The sequence below is a fragment of the Labrus bergylta genome, chromosome 18 (genome assembly GCF_963930695.1).
Source record: "Labrus bergylta chromosome 18, fLabBer1.1, whole genome shotgun sequence".
In the NCBI taxonomy this organism is placed as follows: Eukaryota; Metazoa; Chordata; class Actinopteri; order Labriformes; family Labridae; genus Labrus; species Labrus bergylta.
The window spans coordinates 16,907,462-16,928,682 of NC_089212.1; the positions used below are offsets into that span (position 1 = coordinate 16,907,462).

A 21,221-nucleotide genomic window follows, 5' to 3' on the forward strand; every position below is an offset into this window, starting at 1 on the left:
ACTTCAACATGTACATGGGTAGGAGTGAATCTTTGTTATTGTGTGTGCTGATCTTTTAATTGTTAAGTTTTGTATTGGAACATTTAGGGATTTTGAACTGTTGTTCAGACAGAACAAGATATTTAAATGCATCATTTGGAGTTATTGTGACCTTTTTTTCTTTTTTTTTTTTTAGTTTTTTAACATTTTATTGAAAAAAACATGACACAAATAACTCTGTTGAATAAATCCACGGTGTCCTGACAGCTTCTCTAGATCACAGAAGCTACCCTGGACAAAAGGGTCCCCCCCCCCTTCTGTCCTCCTCACCCTCCTCTACAATGACTGACAGGTGGATTAGCGGTGGTTTAGGTTTTAGGAGAGGGGGGCAGGAGAGTGTGAAGAGACGCCCCTCTCACTATTCACCGGCCTCGACCTGGGGGTTGTTGTGAGAAGTGGAGGTGTTTGGGGGGGGCGACGGCTCAGTATGTGGTCAGCAGGGATTTACATATGAAGTCTGGACATTGATCTGGGATCAGCCTCAGCCTGCTGACACTCACAGCCTCTGGAAACTCTGCGGGAATAAAAGTCTCAGATTTTGTACCTCAGAGGAAAGAAATTGAGGCCGACACCAAAGATGTCAATGAAATGGCCTCACAGCTATTTGTACAGCAGTGTAGTATTATGTCTGTAGTGAGTTGTAGTTGGGAGGGTTGCGGAAAAACCTGAAAGTCATGTTGACATGTTGAAGAAAAATACTGTAAAGTTACAAACTAAGACAGAACCTGCAAAAGTCACCAAAAAGGGGATTTCTTTACTTTTCAATAAAAATACAACAAGCTGATACGGCCACACAATACCAGAATATTGAACATATATACAATACTAACAAAAAAATCAAAGGATACCTCTAACTGCTTTTATACCGGGCAACAAAAATAGTCCTAGGCATCCAGTTTTAGGACATTTAAAAGCTAACTCCTGCACACTGAATTGCACAAATCCTGGGGCGCCAGTGGGTAGTGGTTTGTTGGCCCACGTGTGAAGAGACTGTCACATGATATTTTACGTCACCACGTACACTCTTATTACCATATACACTTGTATTAAAGAAATTACAAAAATGTGGTTGTATGTTCAAGTTTAATGTAGCTTAGTGGAGAAGATGAGACGCGGTTAAGGGTTTAATTTTTAATGAATTTCTGCAGGATTTTGGGTTGACAATTCAAACATTTGGCAGCCTTTTTTTACACAATGAAACCTTTTTGAACCTTTATATTGGAGCCTATGGGACAAATAAATGAAATCAGAATGAAATATATACTCAAACTGAGACAGATTCAGGGCTGAAGGAAGTAACCTAAGAATCTAGCAGCCACCAATATGCATATAAGACAACAGTTATGCTTTAAACAAAACTCCCATGAGCTGCGTTTTAGTCAGAAGAAAAGAAATGATGTAGCTGCAACTACATTTGAGTTTGTTGAGTTTTTCTTCCCAGCAGAGGTGGTGCAATGATGCTGTAATAACTACTTTATTGTTGCATTACTTGCACAATCATTCTGATCATGTTGACCATACATTGTGACATTCCGTGATTGTTTTCATGACATTGAGATGACGTGTTTTCACTCGTAGTCAATACACAGATTCACATTGTTGATACAGTTCACCGCTAGTCCTTTCATACTTTCATTGATTTATCGTTTTGCACGTGGCCACCTGCATACAGACACAGAATGTTTTCCCCTCAGGAAAGAAATTTGAAGAAACATCAAAAGGCACTCTTGTTTACAGCCTCTCCCTGATCCTCTCTCAGCTCTGCAGTGAATTCATGTTTTTTTCTTTCTTTCTCCTTTCTGCAGCTACAACGGCGGCCTCTGTGTCGACGGTGTGAACTGGTTTCGCTGCGAGTGCGCTCCAGGATTCGCCGGACCGGACTGCCGCATCAGTGAGTCCCTGGGAACCAGAGGGGGAGGCGTGTGGAGGGGTCAGGTGGGCGGGGGATCAGAGGTGAAAGGCCGTGGCAGGGGGAGCGTGAGCCGATTGTTTCAGGGCGACAGATTAGGAAGCCTTTTAGGAAGACGGTCTTAACCTCTCCCCTCCACGCTGAGCCCCGGGTCAGAGCTGGGGTCCGTCAGACGGGTCAGCGGGCTCTCCCGTGGCCTTCTGGGAGAAATCTCTTCAGAAAGGCCTTTTCAGAAGCGGAGTGTTATCCGATTGAAGCGTTTCGGACCAAACTGCTAAAAACGCCATTGTGCAGAAATCGATTCTCAGAGTTCCATCACTTGTTGAAGATGTTTGAATGTAACGCTCAAATCTCTCAAGGCTCAGTTTTTTTTCTCAGCTTAAGTGAAGCTTAAGAAAGAGAAACATACAAAGATACAAAGAATTCAAGTAAGACCTGTGAAATGTTTAAATTAGGAGGAATCCAGATAGTTCTGTCTCTTGAATGGTACAGAAAGTCAGTTTGTTCACTTAAAATATGAAAAAAAAAAAAATGTAAAGTAGGGGTTCAATGAGGTATCAGTTTACACAAAGGGGTCCTGTTGACCACCACAGCCCATCGGCTATAATGTGCCTTGTTGACATCAGCAGTTGTCAGTAGCTGAAAGCTAATGTACCAAACTGCTGATTCAGAAAAAGTTTTTTTCATTTGTAAGAAGATGCCCCCTCCCCTCCCCCTCTCTTGTCTGACAGGGATGGTCTCCTGCTGTGAGGTGCATGTATAAACAGCCAGCTAAGCAGGATTTCAGGAAGAGTCCTCTTGAAATTCTCTAGAAATTTTCAGGAGCACATATATATGTGAAAAATGACTCAAACGTGAAAGAAAAGGTCAGCAGTGTGGGAGTCTTCCACCGTCTCTGGGATTTATCAGAGATATGCAGTCTGTGAGACATGTTCCATTGACATTACAAGAAGAGGGACTACTCACACCGATTTACATACATACAAGCTCACAGCTCACTTGAAAAACCAAACACAAAGACGTTATGAAAGAAAGATCAGGATCAGCAATCGACTAAATAGTTATTTTAAATGTGTGTTGGTGTCGGCCATGAGTTTCCCAGTTACCCTAGCAACGAGTTTCCTGGAAACTCATTGCTAGTTCTCTGGAAACTCATTTGCAGGTGTGACACGTAATAACTCGCTGTTCTTTTACAGACATAGACGAGTGCCAGTCATCTCCTTGTGCCGAGGGTTCCACCTGCATGGATGAAATCAACGGCTACCGCTGTGTTTGTCCTCCAGGATACGCTGGAGCTCGCTGCCACGAGTGTGAGTGCCATTAAACCGAATGCTTGGTTTGGCTGCCGTTGTTGTGTTATTCACTTTACTCGAGTAAAACCAATGTTACCTTGCAAGATGTAAATTAATGGCAGAAGGTTTGCTGCTTGTATTTCTGTAAACCTGCACTTGATGCAGCCTTCCAGTGGCTGGTGTGATTTTTTATTTTCAGAATATCCGTCATAAGTTATGAGATCAGATTAGCCATTTAAGCAGATGTCGGCTTGTTTTAAGATCCTTTCAGCACCTTAAATTAGGTGACAACAGAACTTGTGGTGTGGTCGCAGTTAATGTGAGCACAGAAAAACTACTTAAAGGCACTATTAAATATCTATAATAAACATTGAAGTCATATTGGAGGAAGTGTTGTGGTTTTTAAGGCGTATTAGATGGAAAGACTGACAACTGAAAACCTAATTTTTATCCTTTCCAGTCATCGGTCTTGGAAAGTCGTGTCGTCATGCCGGGTTGCAGTTTCCTCACGGCAGTCATTGGGAGGAGGATTGCAACGCCTGCCAGTGTGTCAACGGATACGTTCGCTGCTCCAAGGTCAGACTCACATAAAAGTCCTTAATTTGACCGAATGCACAACGATGACCCATCACCTGCTAATCTGCAACTCTCAGGAGGAGTTTGTGCATCTCCTGTTTTTTTCCTGATGGCATCAATGTTTCACTAATCACTAAAGCCGTGTCCCTCCAGGTGCGTTGTGGTCGTCGACCCTGCCTCCTCCCCAAAGCTCTGCCTCCTCCTGCGGACGCAAACCCTTCGTCCTGCCCCGGAGGTCACGAGTGCGTGGAGCATCAGTTCCTCACCTGCTTCTCGCCGCCCTGCCACCAGTGGGGTGTGTGTTCGACGCCGGACCCCCCCACACCTCTGCACACTCAGTGTGAGCCCAACAGTGGTTACCTTGACAACAACTGCGCTCGCATTACGCTGATCTTCAAAAAAGACAAAGTGCCGCAGGTGAGGGCCTTTCTATGGTTACATCATGTTAAAGAGTTTAAAGAGTATTTGATGTATAATTGAAAATTAATCTTTTGGTATTTTGGATTTTCTTAACACAAAATATTTTACAAAACAAAACAAAAGAAGAAAAATGTTTGAGCACTTCAACCTGAGTTTTGCACAGAGGGAAACTCTGATTGAGCGCCACAGTCACAGTTTCTGACTGTGTTAATTCTTCCACCTCCTCGGGTAATAAAAAGGAAATGCTGGATAATTAGAAGAGGAAAAAATGAGCCTAGCTGTAGAGGAAATGATGGGTGGCACACTCTGCTTTAACACTTACAGCTATATTTAAAGTATGACACTGGAGACGTGACTCTTTGTGGTCTTCATATCACATATCAAAGCATGACTTTTAATGCACAGGGTGGGGGGACTGTTTTGAATTTCCAGACAGACATTTTATCAGCCCTGAAGGAGCTGCTGCTGAGAAGACCGTTAAGAACACCAGCAAGCCGTCTTTATGTCATCCTCAACTTTTCCCTCTTTGTGGAGAAGTGAAGTCAGAAACAATACGTTTGAACTGATATCCCCCCCCCCAACCGCGATTTGATGACCATTAAACACTCAAACATTCTCTAATTTGGATGTCTTAAAAATCTCTTTGTACCTAGAGTACGTAAAGAATGAATATCAATTATAGACTGTAAGGGTGCATGCCATGAGAATGGACAAGGAGTTTTACTCTGCAAAAAGTGTCAATCTTAAGGAGACATTAAACAGAATCTTTTCATATATGGAAACAGAAAAAAGAAAAGAATTCCAGACTTCCAAAGAGAGACAAAGTCAGTAAACTTTCACTCAGCCTGACAGACATGCTCTGTCCTAAAACAAGCCTGGATTTGACCCATCAAATTGTCCTTATTTACTACTGTCTAATGAAACCTGAACCCCCCCCCCTGCAGCGGATCTGGATCAAGTTTTATGAATGGAAATGAATCTATTACCCTGACAAGATACTGATCTGAGATCTGAGCCTGAACCCTCTCCTGCTGGGCAAAGCTCTCCGATTGTCTGAATCTGAAACAGACTTCAGGAGGAATTAGAAGCTGATTGTTCCTCGCCAGCAGTGCAGATACTAATCTGTTTCATCCACGCTTCTGTGTGTGTTTTCATGTGTGTGTTTTCATGTGTGTGTGTGTCACAGGGCACCACTGTGGAGAACATCTGCTCAGAGCTGAGGTACCTCCCCGTGACTCAGACGCTGGCCGAGGAGCGAGGGCTGCTTATCCTCTGTGACTTGTCCTACACCAACGGTGATGCTGTGGAGGTTGCCATGGTGATTATTGCATCCAAACACACACTCATACCTGTTAACCTACAAACAAACACTATCGTGTATTATTTGTAAAAAAAAAAAAAAGAAACAAGAGCGAGCAAAAGAAGAGGGAGGGGCGTTTGAAGCTTTTAACAACATCTGGATGAGATTTTGTTTTTTCTGCTGGGACACCTTGATGATGTTTGTCTATGCTCTCCCTCCTCCTTCTTCTTCTTCTTCCTCTGACATCTTCTTTCCGCTTTTCTTTTTCTTCTCCTGCCCTATACACTTTACGTTTCCTGCTCTTATTTGCTGCCTAGTCTCTTCCTCTTTACTCTTTTATCTATCTTTGTCTTTTTCAGCCATCTCAATCATCTCTCTTTTTTTTTTTCATCTTTCTCTCTCCTTCTGTGTCTCTCGGCCACCCAGGCTCGGGGTGGGGGTGGGGGGTGAATCAGTCACTTCAGGGCTCTAAGCTCTTAATAGAAGGGGATTACTTCATGCTACTCTGATGTTTGCAGGCTTGTTTTGAGCGACAGATACAGGAAAAGGAGTGGCAAACGTGACATCCACCCAAACCCTACAAACAACATTTTAATTCAAACATAAACTACACTCCCACTAGCTGTCATCGCGTTTTCCTGAAAAATGCCAGTATTTGTTTCCCAGTGTGGGTAAAATCTTTGTAATGTCGTTAAGTGTAGCCACTTTCCAGTCCGCTGTGCCGTGCCTGTTTATTCTCACTGAAAAGCTCGGGGTGTGTTTTTAAATCCCTGAAGCTGATCATCGGGCTGCTCTGCTGCGAGGTCGCCAACCTGAGCGGGAAACAAGTGGTTCAATATGTCTCAGTGTGTGTGTGTGTGTGTGTGTGTGTGTGTGTGTGTGTGTGTGTGTGTGTGTGTGTGTGTGTGTGTGTGTGTGTGTGTGTGTGTGTGTGTGTGTGTGTGTGTGTCTGTGTGGGAGAGATAGAGGAGGGTTTTGTTCGTCTGATTGAAGAGCGTCCTATAAATATGTAACTTAAATATGAGCTTGTGTCTATATTAGGGATGTAAGCATCAACGTGTAAATCGCAATGGTCCAAAACGCATTCATTATTTTAAATTGTATTAATCACGTGACACTTTTGTCCCTTATTGCTCACCGTATAGTTAATTCTGCGGATTGCATGTTTTTTTTCCAACCAGTAAATAAAGCAAACTATGCTTGAAACGGTACAAAATACAAAATAAACGCATAACAGAAAATAGCTTTGCATGCAGGTTTAATAGAATAATAACAGCTGATGCTGATGTTTTTTCTATATTTTCCCAAAGCTTGCTTAAAAGTTTGATTCAGTTACTTAATATAATTCAGCTGTTTCAACATGTGATGAAAGAATTCATTCAGAACTTGACGGTCAATGTAGACTCGTGTGGAATAGCCACACCTAAAGAAGGGACGGGCTCAACTGAACCATCAATCACAAGCGGATGATAGTGCACCATTTTGAACTGTTAGTAAGTTGTTTTTTTAATAGTTATGGAATAAATTCTATCAAGAATGAGAAGTGAAAGTTAGAGAGTTCAATCCTTTATACTTTCCAGTCTGACCAAGTCAAAGAGAGATGAAACTAACAAAACAAAACAAAATGTTTGGAGAGACACCAAATTCTGATGTCAGAAAGGTGTGGGAGGAAAAGTTTTCAGATGCCAAACACTGAGTTTTAAGCAAACTGAACTCTTAGGGAGTCATCATGGGATTCTTTGTTCACTCTCTGCTTGTGTCCTGTAAATCCATAGATTATCAGCTATTAAAAAACAACAACAAAGCAAATATGAAATACTCCTAAAAACACGAATGAGTGAACACAACAAAGCAAATGCATAGCATGTGGGAATACGTTTGAATGCTATAGTTCAGAGGTGGATACTCAGCCTTGTGTTGCTGTGATGCGGTCTGTCAATCACCTCGGGGGCGGGGTTAGAGGTGTGTGAATGAGCTGCTGATTTCCTCAGGAGAAGAAAAGAGGAGTGTTTGTCTCGGGCTGAGCAGGGAGCACAGCTGGCCTGTTCTCTATTGTTTGTCCTAATTGAACTGCACAGCACACTGCTAATCCCCCTCTGCTCCCCCCCATCACCTCCCTGCTCTCACCCTCAGCACCTTATTAGGCAATTAACTCCACCCTCTGTGGTCTCAGCAGGAGGGTCCGCAGCCTGCCAGATGTTAGGATGAGAATCTCTTTTATTCAGACTCATGAATGTGTGTTTTTTTTCTCTCTCTCCCTTTTTGTTATCCTGAATCGCCTCGAGCACGGCTCTGACCATTTGGCAAATGGGGACTTATTTTCTTTCTCTACTGTACTGGTTAAATCCGGTTTGTCTTTTTTCTTCACTGATCTTTAAGCCTCCACAGGTTGCACCAATTTCAAACAAATCAGCTGCTCTTTACATTTTACATTTCCATTTCTCAAATGGTCAAAGAATTTAGTCAAATTAAAGTAAAATTCCCCTAATTAAAAAAAATAATAATAATCTTGGCTTTCATGGAACCATTGACTTGAATGTCACATTTTTTCTGTAGCTGTAGCTGGGAATTCAGTCTTGAATCATTTAACTAACAGCGGTTGTCTGATTATCCTTGAACTACTCAAAAAAGGTCCCCATTGGATGATGGTGTCAACTGATAATAAGTGCAAAGTTGTCTCTGAACCCAACCAATCACAGCCCAGCAACAAATATAAACTGATTTTCCAGATTTGAAGGGATCATTTTATATCCTCATAATAGTTAAAGCTCCTGTGAGGGACTTTTGGTTTGTGTGAACTTTGGCGCTCCCTGTGGTCAAAACGATACCTCTTATCTCTTTTGATTTTTATTTCTTTAAGTGGTGTTTTCTGCTGATAATTGTCATCCTTCGTTTTTTAACCATTGAACGAATCATTCATTGTGAAACTGTGCTGTGGAAAAATGGAACAAAAAGTATTTTTCTGAAGCGTATAGTTAATCACTGTGTCCCACACCTACCCTGCAGCAGTGGTTTCGAGAATAAAAAAAATACTGAGCATGAATTATCAATCGTCCCTCTGGTGGTCTTGTTTGTTTTTGTAGGTAAGATAGACGCATCAATATTAATCTCAGTCTGTTTCGCTAAAAACACCTCACAGGAGCTTTAAATGAACCGCCCGGTGAGATAGCAGGGTCAACATCTCATTTTCCATTTCTTGATTAGTTCTACTGCATGTTAATAATATGTGATTGTTGAGTCAATGAAAGTAAGTCCTGTTTCTGAGGGTGAGCGTACCAGGTCCAGACCGTTATGACCCACAGCTTTCTTAAATATCAAAAGTGGATGCACTAAAGTTGATTTTTAGTAACATGTTAAATGCATTGTTTGGGTAAAACAAACTGACATCTGACCTCCATCTTTCTTTCCCCTCTTTTCTCTTAATCTGTGCAGTCCTTTGAGCAGGATGGGCGGTCCAAGGACAGCGATCGTGGTCAGATCCAGAAAGCAGCCAGCACCATCATTGGCGCATTGTCCAAACGTCACAACAGCACCGTCATGCTGGCCGTGGTGGAGGTCAAAGTAGAGACGCAGGTGGAGTCGCCGCCTGTTGGTAAGTCGAATGTTGCATGTTTGTTTAATGGGGAAAAGTGGGTAAAAGGAGTAGCAGTTTAAGTCACATTTTTGGTTTCTAATTTTCACATTCAGTAGGAAATCTCTTAACTATGTCATATATATAATATCAAGAAAAAACAAAAAACAGGAATGCCTCTCTAAAGTGGGGTGCACACCTCAACATAATGAGCTGATTGTGAGCTGTGTTAAGACTGTTCCAATCTGCTCGGGCAAATCAATTTCAAATCCAGTATCCAGTTATGTTGGAGGAACCCTGACAGAGAGCCAAGCAGCCACTCAGTGGATTGTCATGTGAACAAAGCGATAGCCAATTGGGAAGCGAGCTGACAAAAGAGGGAAGCACTAACAACTAACAACTTCAGCAAATCTATTTTTTACTCACCTCAAAGGTGCACTGTAACATGTACAGCCCATGTTCAAGTAATCTCCACGTCTTCATCCATAGTTTTACTTTTTTTCCTTGTGAATTCTCCGTAAAAAGTAGTCCAAAAAATATCACCAAGTAGTCCATGTTTGTTTACTTTATCTAGATCGATATATCCAGATTTTAGAGTTGTGGGTCATGTTGTTTCTCTTCACAGACTATAGGATCAAAAGTGTTATATCCTTTATTATTTTTGCCAGGTGTAGGGTCTCTCAAGTTTTGAACTTCTGTATTTGTTTTAAAAAATCTTCAAGTTTGTGCCAGGCATAACGTGTCCTTTGACTTTCCCCTTAAGGTTACTTGGTCCCCGTCCTGTGCGTGGTCTTCAGCATCCTCTGGATCTTCTGCATTGTCGTCTGCGTCTGGTGGAACCGTAAGAGAAAGAAAGAGCGCGAGAGAGCGAACCGATCCGAGGACACCACGGTCAACAACCAGCTGGAGCCGCTGCGGAGCAACGCCCTCAAGGACAACCGCGACAAAGACATTCAGTACGAATGCAAGAAACTGATGGGCCCCTCGGACAGGACGTGCGACGGGGCAGAGGGCGAGGAGGATGGGGAGCAGGAGGGGGAGCAGGAGGAAGACGAGGAGAGGGCGCTGGGCATGGGGGAGAAGTGCCCGCCGCAAAGGTGCTCCATAGCTGGGGCAGTGCAGGACAGGGGGATGATGGGTAAGGTAGGGGTGATCTGCACGTCACGCAGCGGACCAGTCAAGGCACCGCACCGGACGGCGTACAGCCCCAAAGACAACCGGTGTAAAAATCTGAACGCCGCCAAGCTCAGCGAGGACGTTAAAGACCAATATGTATGAGCACCCGAGATAAAGAAAATAAACTTCAATGTCTTCAACGTCACTGACTTTTGAATCTTAAAAGCACCAAAAGTGAAGATTACAGATGCTTTAATTTTCTATTTTAATTTGTCACACTTTTATTTAATTTTTTCATCTTCAGCATGGAGGCTTCTTTTACCAAAAAACATTATAAAACAAAGAAAACTACAGAAAAAAACAACAACAATAAACACTGCTGGATTTCTGGATTTCAGTTTCACACGTTCGGAATCAAGAAGATCTTTTGTTTTTCTCTCCCGTCGCTCTTGATTATTTTTCTGTTTACGGACTGATTTTCAGCTTTCCCCTTTTAAAAGAACAAACACTAACCTTTTTAGTTTCTCTTTGGACCTTGGAGATCTGACTGACCGTCATTGGCTGGCAGCTGTTAACATTGTTTCTACTGTTTGGTGCATTCAGTTCCTGTCTGCCTTAGCCCGAACCTGCGGGCCTTTTCTACACTGTCTTCACATTTTGTCTTTTTATAAACAAAAAACCTTAATAAAAAAGAAAAAAAAAATGTATATCCATTCAAGTCCTTGAAAGTTAGAACAGAGAATCCACTGTTTGATAGCTGGCATGAGCATCTTTTGTTTACATTCACAAAGATCTTTTCCATTTTGTGTTCAGGCTTAAAGGTTACGTAAATCCTTTTCAGAGAACTCTTCCTACATGTCTACAGGATAATTTTTCACTATTTTGTTTGGTAGGAAAGTGCCTTCAGCCCTTATTTTTCTCCTTTTCTCTCCTCCTCCTTAAGAGTTTATGCAGATTCAAATCACATATAAAGGGAAAGATGTCCTCGTACTAACTCTTCATACCCCTGGAAAGGTTATTTTCTTTGCGATGTACATTTGTAAATATGAAAAAAATGGCTGTTTATATTTGAATTTAGTAACTTAAGTGATGCTTTGTATCATAGTTATTCTAAAGAATAAGACTGTTTTTGAGCTTGTTGCTTTTTTTTTTTAATGATGTCATTCCGTTTATTTGTGTCTGTTTGACACTCTGACAGGTTTTTTACAGATTTTCAGACTGTTTCTAAGGTTTCACTGAATCATGAACATCGGTTTCAACAGCAAACAGATAATGATTGTTTGTCTTTATGTGTTATGACCATTTGTTCAGGCTGTAAGAATCCAAACACAGAGATATTAAGAATTTCAACACTGTGGGTGGTTGTTAGGAACCTCCTGTCCAATGGCCTTGTTCATTTGATTGTAGGCTTAGGAATACAATTTGATGCTTTTGGGGATTCTGCCCCACCTCTAAGAATTCCCCTTTAATTAATAATTATTAATTTAAGTTCTCTAAGGGTTCAACTATCTCAAAAATTCCCCCTTCACCTACAAATCCATATCTAACATGGGTCGTACTGCTTGCAAAAAGAACACTTCTATAATACCTTGATTGTTAATCATTTCACTTTATTTGTGTTTCCCGTGTGTTAAAATGTCTCAAGAGCTCCTCTACACCAACAAATTCAATTTATGTGGGCTTTTATGTTCAACAATTCTATGGGAGATTATTTTAGCTTTGTTCGAGAATTTATTTCTTTTTTTACTTTGAACATTAAACACACAGTTAGCTACGCTACAGTGAGCCACATATTAAGATTTATGAGGGGTTAATTCATATTTGCCACTTCTGATAGTCGCAGTGTTGCTTAAATATAGATGCCTGTCCTTATTTTTGTTTGTTTTACCATTTTCTGTCCCTCCTCATTTGTTGGGACTCTTAACTGTTAAAATCAGAAGTTCTGTGGGGCTCTTGCTAATGTGCCTTATCCACTACTTGCTCTTAATTAGGGACTCCAAATGGCACACAATAAAGTATCCCTGGACTGCGTTGGCGAGTCAGGTCTTAAAACCATTTTATAAACACATCACAGGGTTCAAACCACCTAAAAGCACTGTCCCTCTTTAGCTTACTTGTACTTCAGTTATAAATTCAAAATTTTACAGTCTGTTGACAGTGGAGGTGCCTCACAGGGCAGCACAGTGTTTAGCGAGTATGAAAACCCTGTCATGACACCCCCCCCCCTGATTGCAAGACACTGACCCCGTCATAAAAGAAACAATCAAAAGTGTGTGTTTTGAATGAGAATCTAACCGCAGTGGATGAGTGTGTATTCTAAGTTTCCTTGTTAGCCCCGCCTCTCCTTGTGTTTCTATTCTGGTCTAATGAAGGGAACAAGTTGTGTTATTGTTGATGTTGTTGACTGTTGTGGTTGTTGTTCAGTGTTTGTTAAGAGTCTGTTTCTGCACTAAGAACACACAGGAAGAAAGAAAAGTTCAGCATTACCTGCACAGTGGTAGTGAGGAAATTAGGTCAGATATTGTCACTATATGTGGATGACATTGTGTTTTCAATATGTTATGCTTTTGTTTAAAATACTGATGCAAATCATGTTAAGCCCAAAATTCATCTTTTACGTTGTGTTAGTCCCACAGGAGGGGCTGAATGTGCAGAACATTGTAATTATTTTGTACAAACTTTGGTAAAAGTCTTGGTTTGTTAGTGGAATTTTTTTTTGTTTGTTCTTAGAACAATCCTATTATTTATTAAAGTATTTTATACCAAAGTTTATTTTGTTTTGTCCTTTTCATGTTCATAATTATGAGACAAAAGTTATTTTGGGGCTGTTAGCATTGACCCCTGTAAGGCCCCCTTAAATAAGCCCCGCCCCTCTTAGCGGGGCTAATGTTGCTATGCCTGTCAAGCTTTCATTAGACCCTCGAAAATGTAAAGTGACAATAAAAACGTGTCAATTCTTCAACAGAATTTTTTAATACTTTGAAGATAATGGGTGCTTGGTTTCAGACAGAGGCTCAAACTCATTTACACAGTGACAGTGACTTATAGTTGCTGCCACATATTATTTTACTTGCTGCTGGCTAGCTAATCTCTAGTCGGCTTTGTGTTCAATTGGTTGACAATTCTAGCTTCCTTTTTGATGTTTACAGCTGTCATAATGACAATCAGACACATGAGAACGGTTCTAAATACTGATGTGTTACATACAGGAACCAACATCCACCACAGTGTTATATAGCAGGTCAAGCTAACAGATAAAAGGTGAACCCAAACTTCATCTCTGCCCAGTTTGATTACTTAGTGGTAGCTTCAAACGATGTGTTATTTTTAGTTTATGAAACAATTTAAAAATGAGGACAAATAACTGACTTGGAAACATCATAACAGGTAAACTTTACAGGAAACTTAATTGGAAATTATCTAGTATAGAGAAGGACAGAACGTCTAGCTAGCCTAAATCTGATATTAGCATCCTGGGCTTGGGTTTTACTGCATTTTAAGTAAGAAAGTGTCAGTTCTGACCAGTGTTTTATTCAAAGTCAACTGTCCCGATGTCTGATAATGATAATGTGTAGCTTTCAATGCAAACTCTTGGCCTTAGCAGAAATGCTAACGCCTGGTTAATGCTAATGTGGTTAGCAACAAATATATTTGCACATTTCATGGGTTCGTACATTAGTGTGTCGCCCCTTTACTGGGCAAACCTGAGGAAGCAACGGGCAAAATGCTTAGTTCACTTGCAAATAAGTCCCAGTAAAGTAATTTTCAACAAATTATTTAATAGTTTTCCAATTGTGCTGTATATTCCTGCAACGAACTGGCACCTGAGATTACACAGGTTGGCTGTGCATGGGGTACAGTGTTGGTCATACATATAGGCTATTAGCTGTTTCACTTCAGCAGTCAACAACTCTGTTTGTATTGTGTTTGATTAGAAAAATAAAATAGAGAAAAAATACATTAATTTAACTAAATATAATGCTTCAATTTGAAAATAATTTCTGAATATCTTGTGTAGTCTGCAGGTAGCCTATCAGCCTGCTCTCTGCCTCCCGCCTAATTTAGCGCCAGTCCAATGAGGTGAATCCTTGGCGTGCCTCCATCTGCCCCTTTAATGACACTGTTGGAAATGATTAACATTAGCCCGCTCTGCATGAAAGCCTTCCAGCAGCTGTGTTGGATATCCATAATGCTTGGTGGGACGTTATGTGCCGTGCTGTGTGTTCATTAACCCGGCAGTTGTTTGGGGAAGAATGGGAAACGTGTCTGGAATCATGGATGGCGAGGCGCTCGGGTCACATATGCGTGTACAGTGCATGATGGCTGACCTACTTGGAGAGAGGAACAATGAAGGAGAAGGAGATGGTAGAGTAGTAGAAGGAGGAAGGGCCAGTGGTAGCGTTGGGGTCGCGTGTCATTCTACAATGCAATGTGTAAGCTGATACCAGATTCCTACAGGAGCTGGTTATAGTGAAGGCTGTCCACACAGGTTCTTTTTCCTGCTGCATGTTGGACATCACAGAGTGTTACAATGAAACAATGAAATAGTAGCAGGAAAAAGCATTGAGCATTTGAGCACACAACTCATATTCAGGAATAAATATCATATTAAGGTAAATTAAGCAGCCTTTTTTGATGCTACTAAGTTGAGCCTGATTATATATCTAAACATGTGTTATTGTAGGACAATTTAAGGTGTTCTCATTCATATTGGGACATTGCATTACATCTCATGACCTCTCGGCACAGCCACATTTGTTGTAAAGATTAAAAGATATTACTAAGCTGATGTCCAGAACTTATACATGTTCTTTGGAAATCTTTCAAATCGAAATTTTGACAAAATTATTTTGTTGGTATAAAAGTTAGTATTTTTAAAGTTCAGACGAGGCTAACCAGAAACTAAAGTTGTCTAAGCATGTCAAGTCATGTGTGTATTCCTGTTTGCCTGTTGTAAGGAAAAGACTGTCTTAAAAAGTACACCAAACGAATTATATTCATTTGATAAGGAGTGGTGAATTAAGACAGATTTTAACATTTTTCACCTATCCTCAATGCTAAGAATACCAAAAATACGAAGCGTTTCACCCATAAAGGTTGTTGGTTTGATGGCCTACAACTGACAAACTTTGGTTTTCTGGTCATTTCAGTTTGTATAATATTCATTATGTTGAAGGGCCAAGCTTAGACAAATTGAAAGTATCTTTTTTATTGTGTTTCTCACTAACAGCATTTTTTTGCATTAGGCCAAAGACCCCTTTCAAAAATACAACCTCATCAGTTACATTTGAATGCAGCACAGCTCATGTTTGAAATGGCAGACAGTCATTCATTGGTTGTCTGTGGATCACGTGGCTTCAGTTCAGCCAATAAGCATCAAAAGTCTAAACAAAAAGATGAAAGAAATCAGGAAGTATGTTCTTTGGAGTTATTTCAGCAAAAATGTTTTAAAAAATGTACGTGGAGCTGAGCTGTGCATTTCACTGAAAATCTGCGATGTAACAGGTGGAGAAACAATTTGCTCACTTAGGCGAGTTTCACTATTAACATTGTTGCTTCTGGTTTTATCGCTACCAAATTTAGAAACATCGGTGTCTATGAACAATTGAAGTGGTCAAACATTTAACATGTGTTCATCCACTGAAGGTACTTGTCAGGTGAAAGATACATTTAGCCCTCTTCTGATTTTGCCAAATGTCCAAGTTTGGTGCTGTTGGCTAAATCTCTTTGTTTATTCTCTAAAAGTGTAAACAGAAAATCAGGCTAAACTTTACTGATGTGCATGGCTAAATAAACACATGTATAGCAATTAAGCTAATACCGGGTGTTTAAAGTGGTTTTACTGGATTTATGAATCACCAATCTTGTTATTGTGTCAAACTATATTACTATTTACTGGTGCTTGTATTTACTACCAAACACATGATGATTGATTTTACTGATGTAAAGTGATAAAATGCTGAAATTAATGCATGGGTGGATGCAGAGAGTGGCCTCGGCCATCCTTGAAATCTGGTTGGCCACCCAGGAGCTACCCCAAAATCCTTTAATATGATTGGTTATTGCTTTGCCAGGGTGTTACTTTCATTTTATTTCAATGAGGTTCATTTCCCCTTGTCAGTACTTTAAATTGTGACTATGGAAATTCATATTTTGTGTCCTTGAAGAATTAAGCTTCAAAGATTAATATGATGCAGCGCTCTTGCTTAACTTGTTAATGTGAACAGAAAACTTTATGATTATATAATGTTAGAAGCAAAAGTGTGTCTATGTGTGCACAAACTGCACAAGTCAGTTTCCCAGTTTGGCCACCTCATTAAAAAGAAGTCTGGATATGCTCTTGAATCAATAGTCTTCAAAAGTAAACAGTATTTTAAGATCATTTTCCGTATTATTTTTGGGTAATTTTTTTATCTCTTTCAAGATCGCTCTGTATGGGTTAATCCACCAATTGTATAATTGTTACATTAGCTATTTCTGTAAATTTACATATATAGATTTTGTAGGAGACCTCTGGAGTGGAACAGTTAACACGTGACAGAAGTTTAGAATTGATATCTGTTCGCCTTCCTCTTTTCAAATATTACTTTTTTAGCATTTTGCCTTAATTGGACACGACAGCTGAAGATAGACATGACATAATGTGAGCAGAGTGTTGGTGGTAGACATGTATCAATTGGATGGGCTGGGAGTCAAACCTGCAACCGATGTGTGGAAGACTGCAGCCTCTGTATATGGGGCAACTGAGCTCAACCAGCACCCCATCCCCTTCATCCTTAAATCCACCTACATGCCTGAACAACACCAACTGCAGTGTAAAGATTCATTATGGTTTTCACGCTCCATTGATGCTTGTTCTCTTGGGAAATTTAAACAACTGAAACAAAGCCGTCTCCACAGTGACATACATGCTTAGCTTGATGATTAACTTGAGAATCTCACTTCTTCTGCATCCAGACAGACAGACGACTCACTGCAGCGGATAATCTCCCCAGAAGATGGATGGATGCCATGCCTCAATCACCAAGACTGCATGGATCAGTGGAGCCACCTGGTCTCAGGTAAGACTTGTTCACCACCAGAGCAAAGAATAGTAGCTTCACTGTGAGTAACACACCTTTGAACCTTTAAACAGTCAGGTTGCTGCATTTATAAAGCTCAAATTGTTTTCAGTAATAATTCACAGAAAAATCTCAATGAATTATAAATTGATTACCATGGGTAAATTTTGCTCCATGAAAGTTTCTGCTAAACAAAACTACAAGGCTGGAAACAGTGGATATGCTTTTGCATTATCTTTATCCTGGCACTGAATATAGCAGGAGCGTCTTCTCACAGGTCCAAAAAGACCAAAGAAATCAAGAAAATTCCTCCAAACAGCTATAACTGACAATCTTATCATTTTTGTTCCTCAACTTGAGACAAAGTTAGAACGCAACACTGAAATCGAAAAAAGTTTACTTACCAGTAGCATGCAAGAACTTGGATCTCTTAACAGACAAACAGGTCTGTTGGGGGCGGCAGTACCTCAGTCCATAGGGACTTTGGTTGGGAACTGGAAGGTCGCTGGTTCAACTCCTGATGCAGACCATAAAATGGAAGTTTGTCTGGTAGCTGGAGAGTACAGCGAAGGTGCCCTTGAGCAAGGTACCAAACCCCTAACCACTCTGGTGTGCTCCCTGCTTAGCAGTGTGTAGCAGCCCCACTCTGACATCTCTCCACTAATGCACATTCACAGGTTCTGTTTGTGTATGTGTGTGATTCAGGCCTATGTGTGAGAAGCTTGTCTCTCATTAACAAAGTGTAAACCAGAATTTTCAGGGATTCAACAAAAAAAAAGGAAACTGCCGTTGTCAAATAAAACACAAATTATTCTACCCCACCAGAATCGTGTACAAAGCATTACCAAGAGAAAGCATGTACTGTCACTATGGGATAAAAGGGAATGCAAGTACTAATACTTCAAATATGTTTAATAATGCTTTCTTGTGTCTGTCCATGGGTTATCACACCCCAACATTTTCAGTTGTATAAAATGCTAACACCTCATCATAACACCTCAAACAGTACGCTGAAATAGCAGCAGTGGGTGAGGTTAGGTCACCCTCACACGGGTATCCGTGCGGTGCCAGCCTTGTCGGGGTATCGCAGTAAAATCCGAGGTATTCCCTGACCTGCTGCTCTGGCGCCACTCAGCTTCTAAACACAATGAGCCAGATATAATGAAGGCGGGGAGGCTCAATGACTTTCCCCTGCCTCCTCCTGCTTCTCACACACACACCCTGTCTCGACACTCGCACAGACCTCACACACACACACACACACACACACACACACACACACACACACACACACACACACCTGTTTTCAGCAGATCGCCATCGGCGTGCTTTAGTCTCACACACCCGTGGGTGATGATGAAATACTGCGACAACCACTGCAGCTGGACCGGGTCCCTGCGAGTGTCTGTGTCAGTATCCTGCTCACGTCCAGACACTGCTCCAGACCACATCGTCTATAAATAAACACACAGACTGGTGCTCAAGTTATATTTCGATAATCGTTTTTCAAATCTTTTCCACATTAAAAATGTAGTTTAAAAAATCAACGCTGATCTTAACGATTGACGGCGCATGTTTACATCACTGACAGAGAGCAGCCGTGCACACAACTCTTAAATGAAAAGTACTGTATGGATCATTTAAAGGTCCCATATTATGCTTTTTCTGGTTTTATATGCTCTTTAGTGTGTTTTCCAAGTGTCCTGTGCATGTTTAGGCACATCTATGTGCAAAAATTCAAAGTCCGCGGAAACGCGGCTTCTCCTACGTCCTCCTGTTAGCTGTAGCATTAGCTGCATGTAACGCTCGGTTCTAGCCCCCCTCGATAAAAAATGTGTCAGTGCGGCGTCATTGTCAGTGTGAGATCACTGATCTAAGCCCATTGGCTCGTTGTGGCAAGCCCTGCAGCTCATGTTGAAATTTCCGAGAAGCGTGCTGAGCAACTGACCAATAACAACAGAGCGGATCGGCAGACCAATCAGAGCAGAATTGGCCCACGTGGGGTCTAACAGTGTGGGCTCAACAGAGTGCAGCTGACGGACTCAGAGCGTAGAGGGAGCAAGGAGGAGCAGTACATGAAAAGAGACACTTTTTTTCGAACTTTAGTTATTGTGAACAAAAGTAGGTACATAAATTAAATATATACGAACCCCAAAAACGGCATAATATTGGCTCTTTAAAATAAAGTTGTAGGACCGTGAAAATCATTGGGGTTTGGCCTTTAAGCACAATTTAAGTACGACTTATTACATCCTATAACTCCCATGTTGTTTACTTTGTGATAGCTTTGGTTGCTATTATCTTCATAAACACAATACCAAATTATTGGTGGGTGAACTAAGTACTTTGCCACTTTCACATGTTTTGACTTTGGTATTTGGCTTCAAAAAATGAGACATTTTACAGAACAACATACCTGCTGGGCTCCCTAGCTCATCACATCTAAGTGTTCTACGTTCATTTTAAGTCAACTAGCCTCAAGGAGCTGCTAACCCTCAAAGAATTTAATTTGTGCAGGTTTCTGATGTTGAAAGATGATTTGTGACCATGACAGCCGTATGAGTTTTTGTAACTGTCCCTCAACATCTGACACCGAATATACCAATCGGATGTGTTCAGATAGCGCCCCGCTTGGACAGCATGTGAGGAGGAGGGGAAGAGAAACTTGCACATGGATAGAGAGACAGGGAGGGAAGCAGGAATGCTCAGTGGAGCTCGTGAGGACAGCAGGAGAGCCGGATTCCTCCTCGGAGCAACCACGCCTTAGACGCTCTGCTGGCGGTGAGCCCTCCGACTCCTCCCAGGGTTAGGGCCATGTCCACATGTTCAAACGGAGATGAAAGGCCCCCGGTAGGAAGGTTGTCGATGCCAATACCAACCGCCTGCCAAGTAAGCCCTGCTTAGCAGCGCTCTCCCAGATGTTCCTGACACTGAATATTCTGCTGTTCGCCTCTCCCTGAGGACGAGGAGGGAGCCTCCGCTTGACCCCTTTACATCAAAGTGGGGAGGAGGACTCAAAACAACCAGCCCTTACAGAGAGGGAAGACTCAAACTTCTGTGTTTGTGTTTGTGTGTGTGCGTGTGTGTGTTTGTGTGCAGATTGAATTGATGATTTAGGAAGGTAAGGGGTGGGTTGGGCCCCTCATCAGAATAGCTGATGTCCTGTGGGTATGAATACAGAAAAGTCCAACAAATACTCTCAGCCCAACCCGCATCCTTTTCTCAATAATCTCATCCATTCTGGATTGTACGTACATGCACGGGACAGTTTGACTCATTTTTATAGAATTTGCTTCACAGCATGCCAGTGGTGTCAAGAAATACATGATAAGATGAGATGACCTTTATCGAAATTAGGTTGTTACAGCAGCTTACAACAGAGGGCAAAGGTAATCAGCATTAAATAGCAAAATGTAAAAGACGAAAGTATGATGAGAAGGTTTTAAGATGAAGAACTGAAGTTAAGTTGAATGTCACAGCTGATTTTTGAAAGTTGTGCGTCCAGCGAGCCTTCTCTTCAACTGCTTAAGCATCACTGACACACTCACATGAAACGCATGAAAGTCAGCTTCACAAATCTTGCACAAGCAATCCTTCACGTTGCAGTTTTGAGGATGAAATCCTCCCAAACTTGAGAGACGTTTTATGGATGGGAAGGTATTGCATCAAACCGCCGCCATTAAGCTATGTTTTGTGAAGCAGTCATTTCCCGGTGACGGTTTTGCATCTAAAACTCTCAGCAGAGATGGACAGGATGTGAGACGGCTCACTCCTCAGCAACTCCACTCCTCTAAAAGAACCTTATGTCCGCGACAGCTTGAAAAACACGCACAATGACATACCCGACTAGATATTGACAATCAAATTTGAGAGACAGGACAGTTGATAGAGTACAAAATCAGGGAGAGAGAGAGTGGGGGAGTAAATGTTTGGTTGG

The 21,221-nt window shown here is 41.3% G+C and overlaps 1 protein-coding gene across 2 annotated transcripts in view; it reads left to right on the forward strand.

Annotated features, from left to right (window-relative positions):
- The window catches only part of LOC109977896 (protein jagged-2-like), a 60,226-nt gene extending 47,045 nt beyond the window's left edge, over positions 1-13,181 (forward strand). For both annotated transcript variants that reach the window (XM_065966382.1, XM_020627535.3), the window contains 7 exons: positions 1,845-1,930; positions 3,145-3,258; positions 3,701-3,816; positions 3,970-4,233; positions 5,423-5,554; positions 8,969-9,128; positions 9,871-13,181. In XM_065966382.1, the coding sequence (XP_065822454.1) occupies positions 1,845-1,930; positions 3,145-3,258; positions 3,701-3,816; positions 3,970-4,233; positions 5,423-5,554; positions 8,969-9,128; positions 9,871-10,385 (1,387 nt within the window). In that variant the 3' untranslated portion in view covers positions 10,386-13,181. The remainder of the gene's footprint in view (positions 1-1,844; positions 1,931-3,144; positions 3,259-3,700; positions 3,817-3,969; positions 4,234-5,422; positions 5,555-8,968; positions 9,129-9,870) is intronic.
- The last annotated feature ends 8,040 nt before the right edge of the window (positions 13,182-21,221 follow it).